Source organism: Pristiophorus japonicus, chromosome 2 (genome assembly GCF_044704955.1).
Source record: "Pristiophorus japonicus isolate sPriJap1 chromosome 2, sPriJap1.hap1, whole genome shotgun sequence".
Lineage (NCBI taxonomy): Eukaryota > Metazoa > Chordata > Chondrichthyes > Pristiophoridae > Pristiophorus > Pristiophorus japonicus.
The window spans coordinates 229997979-230014882 of NC_091978.1; the positions used below are offsets into that span (position 1 = coordinate 229997979).

General features: G+C 42.6%; 1 protein-coding gene across 6 annotated transcripts in view; it reads left to right on the forward strand.

Moving 5' to 3' along the window:
- mapk10 (mitogen-activated protein kinase 10) overlaps window positions 1-16904 on the forward strand; it is a 573858-nt gene that overhangs the window by 531390 nt on the left and 25564 nt on the right. For all 6 annotated transcript variants that reach the window (XM_070871055.1, XM_070871058.1, XM_070871056.1 and 3 more), the window contains 2 exons: window positions 6985-7048; window positions 8538-8615. In XM_070871055.1, coding sequence (XP_070727156.1) covers window positions 6985-7048; window positions 8538-8615 — 142 coding nt within the window. The remainder of the gene's footprint in view (window positions 1-6984; window positions 7049-8537; window positions 8616-16904) is intronic.

The window sequence follows — 16904 nt, forward strand, 5'->3', positions numbered from 1 at the left end:
ATTTCCACCAGTATATAGTGCTGGTAAGAAAAGTATACCTGCATCATGCAGTCACACGGAACTGGAAAGATTTCCAGTGGGTGAATGCCATTCTGCCAGTCTGCATCCTCTTCCAAAGTGAGCATTGGGGCAATATTGCAAACAAAATATTTCCTTCCCTCCCTCCTCAGTATACGGTGACTTTAGATCACCAGACGACAGGAATTTCTAATGCACATTATGCCTACCATGTGCTTTGTCCCTCATGCATGAATCAGACATTTTTCTCGCTGAATTTTCCTGGAGGTATTTTTTAAACTATTTTACGGCTGTCCCAGGAAATTGCATAACCACTAGTGGGAGGTAACATTGGGAGCCAAGGGCTGCGAAATTCGATGTTGTTGCGCCGAGCATTAAGGCTGGTTTTCTTGAAAAAATGGTGGATACCTCGCTTCCACCCGTTTCCGGCATGGGACACGCGGCTGCTATTTTGGAGAGGTCGGCAGCACTGCCATTGGCTGCGCTCGCCTCCAGTGTAAATGTGCAGATCGTGACATCAATCGGCGTGCAACGCTTGAATTGATGCATGTCTGCAATTTTGGACATCGCCGCTCTCCTAACCACACACTGAAGAACGTGCGTGCAACAATTCTACAGAGATGCTATCAGCGCTTCTTAAAGGGACACATACATTTTTCAGATTAAGTTTTGATTTCAGCTTTTAGAATTTTGTTATATTTGATTGGATTAGTGGCTTGGTGCAATACATTTAAAAAGTAGTTAAAGTGAACAGGGAGTGCTGCTGAATGCTTCCACGGCATTAGATGTTAAAGGAAGGCCTCTGAGAAGACCACTTGCTCCCAGTCCTGGAGGCTTTAGATGCAGTCCTCCTTGGGCTGCAACATCACATGAAGGTGCAGCAGAGGAAGCAAAGGGGACAAGCTGCTCACAGTGGGAAGAGGAAGAAGCAGAAGAGGAGGAAATGGAAGGAAGGAGGCAACCCAGACAGCCCCTTTTTAGCCAGGATACCTGGGATCGAATCGTCCACCTGTGGTACCAGTGACCACAACTCCAATTCCCCATTCAACAATAGTCCCACACCTTACCTTCTCTCGCCATGCTCCACAACCTCGCTATCATGAGGGCATAGCCCTTGCCAGCAGGCATACAGCGCCCGGAGGAAGAGGAGGAAGTGGAAGGGAGGAGGAATCCCAGACAGCCCCTTTCTGCCCAAGCTGTCTGTGATCGAAGCAGCCGACTGCAGTACCCGTGAACACAACCCCAATTCCCCATTCAACAATAGTTCCACACCTTAACTTTCCTCTGTTACTGACCATCACAGTGTCCTCTTAACCACAATGCTGAAAAAGAAACCACCACAAAGCAAACTTTCCAATCCAGCTTTATCCATATATGCATCCAATATTATATTAAAAAATTCAACTAATCACCTGTGTGCATTTCATTAGTGACTGTCTTGTGTGTGCCTTTGCCTATCCTACTGATGTCATGCAGTGCTACCTCAGTGGCTGCAGCATGGCTGGTGGAAGGCTGCTGACTTTCAGTGAGGAACACTGGTGGCTGGGAGTGTCATATCAAATGATGGTGTTTGTTCTTCTTCACTCTCCTCTCCTTCTTCTTGGTCACCCACTGGCTGGGCAGGCTGCATTTCTTTGGTGTCTGAAATGAGACAGGCGCAAGGGTAAGGGTGTGGTGAGGGGAGGGCAGGAAAGCAAGAGGTGCATCCTTACACTATGTGCAGTTTGTATATCAGAAGAGATTGTGGGGGAAGTGGGATGTGAGAAGGAGGATAACATATGAAGATTATGGCATATTGTATTCTTTCAGCCCCATCCCTGGCCAAGGGCCTGCCAAGAATGGCCAGCACCACCTCCTCCAAGGAGGTGGCGAAGCTAGGAATGGGAGGTGTGCCTCGTGTTTGGTAGAGATTGTTGGTAGGTGAGTGATGGGGTGGGGGTCATGCATTGAGTAGTGTGTGAGGCTAGTGGTGCAGTTGGTAGGAGATGGCTTTTGAAGATGCATTCACTGACCTTGACCACTCATCTGAGGTCCTGGGGGCAACACTGTTGGCAGTGAAGGCCTCGGCGATCTGGTACAACATCCTTCTTTCTGGAGACCCTCCTGGCCCCTTATGGGTATAGCACCTCTCGTCTCGTGTCCCCCTGCACAAAGCTGGAATATTGCGCATGAGACCCTGGATGCCCTTCCTTGGCTTGCTGAGCCATTTGTGCTGAAGCACTTTTACCATCTTTTACGTGCAGCAGACAGTTCAGTATTAAGAGCTGAAGACTGCCTAGTTTAGAATGTTTTTAATGTTTTTTATTCAGAAGGGAGTGAGCTTTATGGGATAGAGACTGCTTATTTTTGAATGATTTAAATTTTTTTCTCAGGAGACAGTTCACCTTTAAGGGCTCGAGACTGCTTTAAAAACTGCCAGCCTTGCTTTAAGAGAAACTTATAAACATAGACTGTCCTTGTCTCCGAGCAGCCACCCTCGAGCTTGATGTAGAGGCTGGAAGAGTGCTGGCACACCGGTCTGCCGCAGGATGAAGGCATCAGAGCTGCTGCCAGGATAGCGGGCACTGACATTGAGGATTCGCTGTGTGTGGTCGCACACCAACTGCACATTCAGTGAGTGGACATATGGGGGCCGAAAATCCAAGACCCTTCCAGCACATTCCAGCCTCAACTCAAGCAGAACTGTGGCAGAACAGCTGGAAAATAAGGTGGGACTCAGATAAGCCAGTCTGGAAATTACTTTAAGGATTCTGTGGGGCCGTGTAACAGGCGAAACCTCTGCCAGTTTCTTGCAAGGCTGTTGCTGTAGGAGAAGTTGGGACTTCCTACATCAGGAGATCTGGTGGCATGGCTTAGGAGCAGATCAGGACAGGATCAGCAACCAGCACAGCCAGCGAACAGGAGTATTCTGGCCTGCCAAAGGGTGGTTGTGGGCCTCGAAGATGGGATGGTGGTCTGGACCTCTGAAGAGAAACGTAATGTTTTACTATTTTCTTAATGTGGTCTCTTTATAAAGGGGCTGCTGGGGGCATTTCTGCATTTCCTGCCCCGCATACGACAATATTCGGCAGACATTCTGCCATGTTGTGGTGATGGGCACCTGAGATGTAACCCCTAGTGGTACGGGCGTAAGGTCATAGTGTGTATGTTGGATAACCTCCCCCTGACCCTACAAACTCCAGCAAGGTCACCAGCGGGCACACCTAGCACTTATCCCAGGATGTGCCTCCCTCACCAAGGTTTATTGACCTCCTACTGTCTACGCATAATTCAACAGGGTCACAGATGCATTATTCAGCAGGGCCAGCAACTTCATCATATTTACCTCTGACCAATACAATTTCACAGAGTTTCCCCAGAGTCTGGTGGTCAAAAACGACATCAATTGACCTGTTGAGGCTAGGTCAATTGAATATTTCAAAGCTGAGATTGATAGATTTTTGTTAGGTAAGAGTATTAAGGATTACGGAAGCAAAGCGGGCAGATATAGTTAAGATACAGATCACCCATGATCTAATTGTATGTAGACCAAGCCTGAGGGGCTGAATACCCTGTTCCTAAGTTCCTATTATTATTAGTTTTCAGGATGTGTGAGTCACTGACAAGGCTGACATTTATTGCCCATCCCAAGTGCCCTAAGCTTGATACAATTGAGTGACTTGCAAGGCTACGGCAGTTAAGAGTCACGTTGGTGTTGGACTGTAGTCAGGTGTGGGCCAGACCAGATAAGGACAGCAGGTTTCCTTCCCTAAAGGACATTAGTGAACCAGTTGGGTATTTATGATATGGTGCCATTCAGGTCCCTGTGCACAATGCTATGATCTGAAAGGACTTTTTACCTGAATGTGAAGATGATATGTGACCACCAGTGCAGACTCATGCAGGGCAATGCTTTCTTTCCTTCACAATGTCTTCATTATAAGGCAATCAACAGCATCAACATTAGGACAAGGATAGCTCCAGGAAGACCAAGTGTACACTATGATGTGATGCCTCATGATAACCTTGCGCAACCATGGACCGAGGCAAAGTACAGGTGCAACAAAGCTCATGTCACAAACAGAATGATCCAATATCCATTGATATCTTGAAGTGTTACTTCACATGCGTCGACCACAGAACATAAGAACATAAGAACATAAAAAATAGGAGCAGGGGTAAGCCATACGGCCCCTCGAGCCTGCTCCGCCATTTAATACGATCATGGCTGATCTAATCATGGACTCAGGGCCAGTTCCCTGCCCGCCCCCATAACCCCTTATCTCCTTATGTCTTAAATTTATTCAATGTCCCAGTTTCCAAAGCTCTCTGAGGCAGCGAATTCCACAGATTTACAACCCTCTGAGAGAAGAAATTTCTCGTCATCTCAGTTTTAAATGGGCGGCCCCTTATTCTAAGATTATGTCCTCTAGTTCTAGTCTCCCCTATCAGTGGAAACATCCTCTCTGCTTCCACCTTGTCAAGCCCCCTCATAATCTTATACGTTTTGATAAGATCACCTCTCATTCTTCTGAATTCCAATGAATAGAGGCCCAACCTACTCAGCCTTTAAGTCAACCCCCTCATCTCCGGAATCAATCTAGTGAACCTTCTCTAAACTGCCTCCAAAGCAAGTATATCCTTTCGTAAATATGGAAACCAAAACTGCACATTGTCTTCCAGGTTTGGCCTCACCAATACCCTGTATAACTGTAGCAAGACTTCCCTGCTTTTATACTCCATCTCCTTTGCAATAAAGGCCAAGATTCCATTGGCCTTCCTGATCACTTGCTGTACCTGCATACGACCCTTTTGTGTTTCATGCACAAGTACCCCCAGGTTCCGCTGTACTGCAGCACTTTGCAATCTTTCTCCATTTAAATACTAACTTGCTCTTTGATGTTTTCTGCCAAAGTGCATGACCTCACACTTTCCAACATTATACTCCATCTGTCAAATTTCTGCCCACTCACTTAGTCTGTCTATGTCCTTTTGCAGATTATTTTGTGTCCTCATCACACGTTGCTTTTTCTCCCATCTTTGTATCGTCAGCAAACTTGGCTACGTTACACTCGGTCCCTTCTTCCAAGTCGTTAATATAGATTGTAAATAGTTGGGATCCCAGCACTGATCCCTGTGGTACCCCACTAGTTATTGATAGCCAACCCGAGAATGAACCATTTATCCCGACTCTCTGTTTTCTGTTAGTTAGCCAATCCTGTATCCATGCTGATATATTACCCCCAACACCGTGAACTTTTATCTTGAGCAGTAACATAAAAACATAGAACATCGAAATTTACAGCGCAGAAGAAGACCATTTCGGCCCATCATGTCCACGTCGGCTGACAAAGAGCCACACGGCCGTTGGTCAGCAGCCCTGAAGGTTACATATAAACCTACAAATATTGAACAATGGCGGAAAGGCAAAGAGCACCGATCCCAACCATTCTGCCTCACACAACTACAACACCCCTTGTAATGAAACCTTCTACACTCCACCCCAACCGGAGCCATGTGATCTCCTGGGAGAGGCAAAAACCAGATAAAAACCCAGGCCAATTTAGGGAGAAAAAATTCTGGGAAAATTCCTCTCCGACCCATCCAGGCGATCGAAGTCCAGGAGATCACCCTGGCTGTATTCTATTCCCTGCGGTACTTGCCATTATATCTGCACTGGCCAACACAAGGTTATCCAGTCTAATCCCAATTACCAGTTCTAGGTCCCTGCAGGTTACGGCACTTTAAGTGCCCATCCAACCATCTCTTAAAAGTGGTGAGGGTTTTTGCATCCACCACTTTTCCAGGCTGTGAGTTCCAGATCCCCACAACCCTCTGCGTAAAGAACACCCCCCCTCAAATCCCCTCTAAACCTTCCACTAACCACCTTAAAATTATGCCCCCTCATATTAGACTCCTCTACCAATGGAAATAGGCCCTTACTATCCACTATGTCCAGGCCCCGCAATATTTTGTACACCTCAATGAGGTCTCCTCTCAACCTCCTCTGTTCCAAGGAGAACAAACCCAGCCTATCCAATCTGTCCTCATAACTAAGATTCTCCATTCCAGGCTGCATCCTATTAAATTTCCTTTGCACCTTCTCTCGTGCAATCACGTCCTTCCTATAATACGGTTTTATGTAGCACCTTGTCAAATGCCTTATAAATCATAGGGTTTCCAGAATAACTGTTATCTGCTGTGCGCTTCATATAATTTCACTCAGCATACAGCTTGATGACCAGGATGGCAAAGCCTTGGCAAGGTAAGGGGGAAATGCCAATGAAAACTTAGCAACAGTACCAGCAATGCAGCAAGGAAGATTGATGCATCGGGTACTAATTCCAGATCCTTTCCAAAAGTGTCACAGCGACACTATTTCATAGCTCTTTTGAAACTGAGCAAGAAAAACAGCCTGCTATCTCCCCTAACACTGTATGCCTGTGTCCTGTAAATACTAACCTGGAATGTCTTGATGTGACCTTTCTTTACCTAAGCATCATTGGCTGACTGCTGTGCACCCAACACCCAATAGCTCGTGAGAACAACAACACCTACAGTTCAGTTAACCCGTAATCGAAAACCAATGAGTCATAAAAAAATAACAAGGCAGAGAAACCAGCTCTGCTATACACGTAGCACTGTGACAGGTAACACTGCTGATTGGGAGAAACAAAACCCAAGGACAAAATGCGACATTTTCAGTTGTATGTTGTTTTTTGAGCTGTCAGCTCTTCTGGGGCTGCGTCAGCTCTTTTGAAACTTTGTCATTTTTTCCGGGTTTTGTAGGTTGGCATGTGGTAACTCACAGTTAATCCACCAATAGCACAGGAACAGCAATTTCTAGGGTATGATCACTAATATTGCAATGTGGGGATGATTTAAAAAAATATATAATTTTGAATCTCCTAATGAGGCATGGAGAGATGGGCTAAAATGTAGGTTTCTGTGACATGCAGTGTATTATCTGTGTCCTTTGTTTTATAGCCTCCTCCCCAGATCTATGATAAACAGCTTGATGAGAGAGAGCACAGTATAGATGAATGGAAAGGTAATGTGAAACAAGGACTCTGGACAATTATGATCATATACTTTAGATGATCTTACGTAAACACTTTCTATGTATGATGAATATTATGATATTTGCTAAATTGCGGGAAATGATGGGCAGATTTTCAACTGGCTGTCAGGGCGTAAACCAATTGAATTGAAAGTCAGTGGTTTCACAACACCAGTTTTATGTCTGAGTGGTAAGTTGAAAATCTACTCTGTTATGTTTGATACCTGCAAACATATAGCAACAAATAAAGATTTGGATATTTTTGTTAGCACTCACTGTTTAAGTGCTGCTTGGTGATACTGCCCACTACTAGGTGAAACAACTTTATTATTATCCACATTGAATTTCTGCCAAGGGAGCGGAATAGAGGAAATGGGAATTAAGTAAATAAAGTTGAGTTGGTGAGATTACCAAAAAGTCCCTTGATTTTCAGATTTTCAATGTCAGGAATGATTAGTGGTCATCACACTTCTTCAATACAAATGCTCTTGCATTCTCTGTGACAGCTAGAGCCCTATCCTCAATTCAAACACAATTATGGGGTAGAGAAAAAGATGGGATAGAAATTCCACAGAAACAGTGGAGGAAGTGGAACTGTACTGGGTTGTGACTTTTGCCTCCCACTTTGACCCTGCCCCCCGCGCGCTCCCCACCCCCCCACCACCATAAACCCAATCCTAAATCTTGGCAAAGGGCTCATTTCAATATTTAGGGCAGATGCCCAGACCTTTGGTGGCATAACAGAGGCACCTGTCTCATGGAGCAGACATACACCATGCCACTCCGACAAGGAACATCCAATGCCCAGACTGGCCAAAGTATATTGGACAGAATTATTTCCCGATTCAGCGAATAGAGGAGCACCTTGCTTAAGGTAAGTGCTCTGTTTTCTCCTTTGATAGGGCCTTCAGTGGGCCCACAGCAGAACCTATGTTGCCTCTTGGTAGGCGTAGGTCCTGCTCAGCCTATCGGAGCGTACTGGCTGAAATTCCTGGGGTAGCCCGAGTATGCTCCCAGTCATGACCACGGATTTGCTCTGCAGCATTAAAAAGCGCAGTTTTTTTAACTTGTCTTCAATGGAGTGGAAACCATCAGATCTAGGTTCCATCCCAAATAGCGGACCCCTTGCTGAATTTGTACCCCCAGATTCAGCAGCCCCAACCCCCCATTCTCGAAATTCCTCCTCTGATCTTTCTCGTTGCGAGTCAGCTTAAAGTTACTAATCAGATGCGATTCTCCACCCCTTCTCTCTGCCACTGATGGCGGCTGCACCTTTGTCCTAAACAGCAACAGATCACTGAACTATCCTGCAGCAGTGTAAAATGCACTGAATAATAAATAGGCAGGCCAAGCTCCAGAAGTAACGTGTTACTGCCGATCAAGAGAAATATCCATGTCAAAGCGAATGAAGGACTAGAACACTGGTAAATGTGACTTCTGTGGCTGAATATGTTACTTTAATTTTTCTTTTTATTAACAGAATTAATCTACAAGGAGGTGATGGATTTTGAGGAGAAAACTAAAAATGGTGTTGTGAAGGGGCAACCGTCTCCCTCAGGTAAATCCAGTAACCCTGTACACAGATAATAAGATTGATTCTTAAATGTTTTATAGATATATATATATTCTATTTCGCTATTTTCCATTGTTTCTATTAGTGCATTCCATCTTTAATCATCAATTGAAAGCTTTTGGCAGCTCAAGGGTTTTTGTTTTATCTTAAATCATCAGAAAAGAACAAAATGTCACATTGATTAATGAGGTAACAAATAACATCTTAAAATCATTGCTCCTCTTATTTATAACTTGTGCTGGATCTCAATAGTTGGTGACTCTTACATTTCTGCGTTATCTTTGCTGGCCACTAGGGGGCAGTAAATGGTTTTCAATGTAGTGACTCCCTCGTTTCAGACAAGATTAGAACAGTGTGTGAAATACAGCTGGGCACAAATGAAGAATCCACGTCACTGATGCCCAGTAATATGCTTTTTACAATGTGCCCTAAAGAATTTCAGTCTTTTAACAGCTGTTTTCATTAGTGCGGTGACTGCCTTCTCACCAACTTGTTTTTTTATTGCATTATCGGTATTGGTGTTGCTGGAAATGCTGGCATTTATTTCCCAAAAATAAACTCCAACTCAGTAATAAGGAATTAAATGCACAGATAATCTGCAGCGGGGAGGGAGTCAGTCACTAATTTTAGTGAAAAGGTAGATACACTTATGTCTGCTTTTGGTCTAAAATTAGTTAATGAAGGAATATATCATCCATAACTGCTTTTCTGATTTAGGACTGTCACATGAGGAGTATTTTCAATGTTCTGTTCCTGCAATATTCTTTCATCTTTAAACAAACCTTAAGCAAACAGGTTTGACGTGAAATAAATTTTTATTTTGCCTTTAGAGAATCATTTTAATTTGAATTATGGTTTACAAGGTGAATGATTTTCGAGCCATTTTTTGTAACTGCTTTTCTTTCAATAACCACTGTGAGATCATCAGATCTCTCTGTTGTCTTGATTAATGTTTCCCTCCATGCCAGAGAGGGTGGGCAGGCTGAATTTAATGTTCATTATTAGTTCCAGTTTTCACCTGGGTGATACTGCCCATTCATACCCACACCCTCGGCTAAGCGCAGTGGTTAGAGAGCTGATTTGAGGCCTGCGAGGATTGACTCTCCAGTCTTAGCTCTCTCCTACTTAGGGTGGCCTCTGCACAGCATCACAGCAATGAGCAGAAACTCCCCGTGTGCGTAATTGGGATAGATCTTGACTTTGTGAGATGATGTAAAATGGGTGCTAGCAAATCAGCAGCCTGTTTCTGTAGTAATTTCTATTTACATTGAAGTCAATGGAAATTAAAATCAGGAGAACTGTAAAGTGGGCTGCCAATCAGCTGGCACCCGTTTTATACTATCTCACAAAGTCAAGATCTACCCCAGTGTGCCTTGGTGCTGAGTGGAATGTCTCTTCCTTCTCTTTGAGCCAGCACATTCACTACTCCACCGGAAAAATATTTTGTATTTTTTTAACAATCAGTTTAGCAGTGAGATGGCAGCAGGTCCCCTTTAGCGGCAGGACCTTCCTGGACACATGCCCAAAATCACACAGTTGTCCTGAGGTTAATGATGTTAATTGGGTCTCCTTACGATCTAACAGCTGCTAACTAGTTTGCAGCATAATACCATCGCCACTTACTTTTTAAAGAAAGGCATTAAAAAAAATCTTAGAAATAAAAGGATGTTACAGTAATTCTTTGAACAGTTTAGTTTTCGAAAGGGCTTCTAATGGCAACTCCCCTTTTAAGCCTGCTGAAGTCACAATGTGAGCTTGTTATAAAATATAAGATTTATATAGAACATAATGCCCTGTCACTAATAGTTCAGGCTAGGGGGGAAAACGAGGATTTATACGTAAACAGATTTGTTTGTAACAAAAATCTAAATGCCAGAACTGGCAAAGCAGTCAGCTACATCACTGCACAGGCTAGAGTGCACTGGAAATGAAACAATTACAAATAAATAAAATGCTGTCATTATATATCATCACATGTAGAAATGGCCCACTGCAATGTTTGTTCAATGTTATTGTAGTATTACAGTGTTACATTTCTATACTGTAAATATATAAAAAGAAAAGCAAATTAATGAACAGTTGCCATTTTTAATATATCTCCCTATTTGTAGCACAAAGAGAGATACCGTCCCAAGTTCAAGTAAACATTGCAACACTATTAATATTTCACTTCATAAGTGCATCCTTGAGAGGACACTGTTTAAACAAAGAGAGCTAAGGGTAAATTCGCTACTCCTGTACTCTGAGCAGGCAGCCAAGCTCAAAGAGAGAATTGGTACCACCCTGTTGTAGCCCTATCTCTGACCATTCAATAAGATCATGGCTGAACTTCTACATCAACTCCACTTTCCTGCACTATTCCCATATCTCTTGATTTTCTTAGTTCCCAAAAATCTATCTCAGCCTTGAATATATGGAATCTTGATCTTTATTGCAAAGGAGATGGAGTAAAAAAGCAGGAAATCTTGCGAGAGTTATACAGGGTATTGGTGAGGCCAAACCTGGAATACTGCGTACAGTTTTGGTTTCCATATTTAAGAAAGGATATACTTGCTTTGGAGGCAGTACAGAGAAGGTTCACTAGGTTGATTCCGGAGATGAGGAGGTTGACTTATAAGGAAAGGTTGAGTAGGTTGGGCCTCTATTCATTGCAATTTAGAAGAATGAGAGGTGATCTTATCGAAACGTATAAGATTATGAGGGGGCTTGACAAGGTGGATGCAGAAAGGATGTTTCCACTGATAGGGGAGACTAGAACTAGAGGGCATGATCTTAGAATAAGGGGCCGCCCATTTAAAACTGAGATGAGGAGGAATTTCTTCTCCCAGAGGGTTGTAAATCTGTGGAATTCGCTGCCTCAGAGAGCTGTGGAAGCTGGGTAATTGAATAAATTTAAGACTGAAGTAGACAGTTTCTTAACCGATAAGGGAATATGGGGTTATGGGGAGCAGGCAGGGAACTGGACCTGAGTCCATGATCGTATCAGCCATGATCGTATTAAGTGGCGGAGCAGGCTCGAGGGGCCGTATGGCCTACTCCAGCTCCTATTTCTTATGTTCTTAAGTTCTTAGGTTCTATACTCATCGAAGAGCATCCACAGCCCTCTGTGGTAGAGAATTCATGAGATTCACAACCCTCTGAGTGAAGAAATTTCTTATCTCAGTCCCAAATGGCTGACCCTTATTCTGAGACTGTGCCCCCTCCTAGTTTTAGACTCTCCAGCCAGGGGAAACAACTTCTCAGCATCTACCCTTTCAAGCGCTCTAAGAATTTTATACATTTCAATGAGATCACCTCTCATTTTTCTAAACTCTGGAGAATATAGGCCATATCTACACAATCTCTCCTCATAGGACAATCCTCTCATCCTCATCGCTCTTTGAAAAAGTTGCTGATGCATCCTTTCTGAACTCTGCTTGCCATCTTTCACAATGATGTTGTTGAGATCAAAAACTGAGCAGAGTGGAAGATGAATATTTTTTCCTCTATTGCCAGAACACTTAATGTTGGTACCCCAATCTGTTGAGTTACCACAGTTTCAGACGAATGTCACTGTCTTTTCTTTAAGGACATAGACTGGAAAATGAACAGACATATAGTGAAATTTAATGCAGAGAAGTATGAAGTGATGCATTTTTGAAGGAAAAATGATGAGAGACAATATAAACTAAATGGTACAATTTTAAAGGGGGTGCAGGAACAAAGAGGTCTAAGGATTCACATACACAAATATTTTAAGGTGCCAGGACAAGTTGATAAATCCATTAAAAATGCATATGGGACCCTGGGCTTTATAAATAAAAACATAGAGCACAAAAGCAAGGAAATTGTGCTAAACATTTGTAAATCACTGATTAGGCATAAGCTGGAGTATTGTATCCACACATCACCATAATTTAGGAAGGATGACAAGGCCTTGGAGAGGGTGCAGAAGAGATTTACTTCAATGGTACCAGCGATGAGGGACTTCAACTATGTGGAGAGATTAAAGAAGCTGGGCTTATTCTCCTCAGAGCAGAGAAGGTTAAGGGGAAATTTAATAGAGTTGTTATGAGGGGTTTTGATATAGATAGGGAGAAACTGTTTCTACTACCAGGATCAGTAATCAGAGGACACAGATTTACGTAAGAACATAAGAAATAGGAGCAGGAATAGGCCATTTGGCCCCTCGAGCCTGCTCTGCCATTCAGTAAGATCATGGCTGATCTGATCTTGGCCTCAACTCCACTTTCCTGCCCGCTCCCCATAACCCTCAACTCCCTTATCATTCAAAAATCTGTCTATCTCCACCTTAAATATATTCAATGACCCAGCCTCCACAGCTCTCTGGGGTAGAGAATTTTACAGATTCACGACTCTCAGAGAAGAAATTACTCCTCATCTCCGTTTTTAATGGGTGACCCCTTATTCTGAAACTATGCCCCCCTAGTTCTAGATTCCCCATGAGGGGAAACATCCTCTCTGCAACTGCCCTATCATGTCCCCTCAGAATCTTATATGTTTCAATAAGATCACCTCTCATTCTTCTAAACTCCAATGAGTATAGGGCCAACCTGCTCAACCTTTCTTCATATGTCAACCCCTTCATCTCAGGAATCAACCTCGTTAACCTTCTCTGAACTGCCTCCAATGCAAGTATATCTCTCCTTAAATAAGGAGACCAAAATTGTACTCCAGGTGTGTACAGTTGTAGCAGGACTTCCCTACTTTTATGTTCCATCCCCCTTGCAATAAAGGCCAACATTCCATTTGCCTTCCGAATTACTTGCTGTACCTGCATGCTAACTTTTTGTGTTTCATGTACAAGGACCCCCAGATCCCTCTGTACCTCAGCACTTTTTAATCTCTTCCCATTTAAATAATAATTTGCTTTTATATTATTCCTACCAAAGTGGATAACCTCACATTTTCCCACATTATACTCCATCTGCCAAATGTTTGTCCACTCACTTAGCCTGTCTATATGCCTTTGCAGATTCTTTGCATCCTCCTCACAACTTGCTTTTCCACCTATCTTTGTATCATCAGCAAATTTGTCTACACTTCACTCGGTCCCTATCTCCAAGTCATTAATATAGATTGTAAATAGGCCCGAGCATTGATCCCTGTGGAACCCCACTAGTTACAGTTCTCCAACCTGAAAATGACCTATTTATCCCAACTCTCTGTTTTGTGTTAGTTAGCCAATCCTCTATCCATGCTAATATATTACCCCAACCCCCAGAGCTGTTATCTTGTGCAGTAACCTTTTATGTGGCACCTTATCAAACACTTTCTGGAAATCCAAATACTCGACATCTATTGGTTCCCCTTTATCCATTCTGCTCATTACATCCTCAAAGAACTTGTCAAACATGAATTCCCTTTCATAAATCCATGCTGACTCTACTTCATTGCATTATGATTTTCTAAATGCCCTGCTAGTATTTCCTTACGTCCCAATGACAGATGTTAGGCTAACTGGTCTATAGTTCCCTTCTTTCTTAAATAGGGATGTTAGATTTGCGGTTTTTCAATCCACTGGGACCTCCCCAGAATCCAGTGGACTTGTCCATCTTTAGTTCCATTAGTTTGCTGAGTACTTTTTCTCTAGTGATAGTGATTGTTTTAAGTTCCCCCCCCCTCCTTGTTTATCAATTATTGGGATGCTTTTAGTGTCTTCTACCGTGAAGACCGATACAAAATATTTCTTCAAAGTCTCTGCCATTTCCCTGTTTTCATTATTAATTCCCCAGTCTCATCCTCTAAGGGACCAACATTTACTTTAGCTGCTCTTACTGTCTGTTTTTATATTTCTTGCTAATTTACTCTCAAAAACTATCTTCTCCTTATTATTTTTTTAGTCGTCCTTTGCTGATTTCTAAAAAATTCCAAATCCTCTGGCCTTCCACTGTTCTTCGCAACATTGTATGCCTTTGTTTTCAATTTGATACCATCCTTTACTTCCTTAGTTAGGCACGAATGGTTCATCCTTCTCTTAGAGTCTTTCTTTCTCACTGGAATCTCAGTATTTGCTGAGAGTTATCAAATACACCTTAAATGTTTGCCACTGCTCATCTACCGTCTTGCCCTTTAATCTATTTTCCCAGTCCACTTTAGCCAACTCTGCCTTCATACCTTTGTAATTGCCTTTATTTAAGTTCAAGACTCTAGTTTGAAACGCAACTTTCTCACCCTCAAACTGAATTTGAAATTCTACCATGCTATGAATATAAAACCATAAGAAATAGGAGCAGGAGTAGGCCATTTGGCCCCTTGAGCCTGCTTCACCATTTAATAAGATCATGGCTGCTCTGATCTTGACCTCAACTCCAGTTCCCTGCCTGCTCCCCATAACCCTTGACTCACTTATCATTCAAAAATCTATCTCCACCTTAAATATATTCACTGACCTAACCTCCACAGCTCTCTGGGGCAGAGAATGCCACAGATTTATGACCCTCTGAGAGAAGAAATTCCTCCTCCTCTCAGTTTTAAATGGTCGACCCCTTATTCTGAAACTGTGCCCCCTAGTTCTAGATTCCCCCATGAGAGGAAACATCTGCTCTGCATCTACCTTGTTGAGCCCCCTCAGTATCCTATATGTTTCAATAACATCATTCTACTAAACTCAAATTAGTATAGGCCCAACCTGCTCAACCTTTCTTCATAAATCAACCCCTTCATCTCAGGAATCAACCCAGTGAACCTTCTCTGAACTGCCTCCAATGCAAGTATATCCCTCCTTAAATACGAAGGCCAAAATTGCACACAGTACTCTGGGGTGTGGCCTGACCAATACCCTGTACAGTTGTAGCAGGACTTCCCTGCTTTTATATACCATCCCCCTTGCAATAAAGGCCAACATTCCATTTGCTTTCCTGATTACTTGCTGTACCTGCATACTAACTTTTTGTGTTTCATGCACAATGACCCCCAGGTCCCTCTGTACTGCAGCATTTGTAAATTTTGTAAATTCTCTCCATTTAAATAATAATTTGCGCTTTTTTTCCTGGCAAAGTGGAAAACTTCACACTTTCCCACATTATACTCCATCTGCCAAATGTTTGTCCACTGACTTAGCGTGCAAATTTTTTGTGTCCTCCTCACAACTTTCTTTCCCACCCAACTTTTTATCATCAGCGAACTTGGCTACATTACACTCGGTCTCTTCAGCCAAGTCATTAATATAGATTGTAATTATTGAGGCTCCAGTACCAATCCCTATGGCACTCCACTAGTCACCATTTGCCAACCGGAAAATGATCTATTTATCCTGACTCTGTTTTCTGTTAGTTAGCCAATCTGCTGTCCATGCTAATATATTACCCCCAACACTATGAGCTTTTATCTTTAACATTTGCAGTTTTCCAATCTGCTGGGACCTCTCCAGAATCCAGGGAATTTTGGTAGATTGCAACCAATGCTTCCACTATCTTCCCTCTCTTTATTATTTTTTTAGTCGTCCTTGGCTGATTTTAAAAAATTTCCCATCCTCTGGCCTCCCATTAACCTTGGCCACTTTGTATGCCATTGTTTTCAATTTGATACCATCCTTTACTTCCTGAATTAGCCACAGATGGTTCTCCCTTCTCTTAAATTCTTTCCTTCTCACTGGAATATATTTTTGTTGAGACTTAAATGTCTGCCACTGCTTATCATCCGTTTTACACTTTAATCTATTTTTCCAGTCCACTTTAGCCAACTCTGCTTTCATATCTTTGTAGTCTCCTTTATTTAGAATCAGGACACTGGTTTGAGATCCGACTTTCTCACCCTCCAACTGAACTTGAAATTCAATCATGTTATGAACATTTTTTCCTAGAGGATACTTTACTATGAGATAATTTATTAATCCTGTCTCATTACACAGTATCAGATCTAAGATAGACTACTCCCTGGTTGGTTCCGCAACGTACTGTTCAAGGAAACCATCCCGGATACACTTTATGAACTCTTCTTCAAGCCTACCTTTGTCAATTTGATTTGTCCAATCAATATGAAGATTAAAATCACCCATGATTATTGCTGTACCTTTCTTAATAGCCGCAATTATTTCTTGATTTATACTCTGTCCTACAGTGTAGCTATCATTAGGGGACCTATAGACTACTCCCACCAGTGACTTCTTTCCCTTATTATTTCTTACCTCCACCCAAACTGATTCTACATTTTGATCTTCTGAGCCAATATGATTTCTCACTACTGCACTGATCTCATCCTTTATTAACAGAGCTACCCCACCTCCTTTTCCTTTCTGCCTATCCTTCCGAAATGACAAATACTCCTGAATAT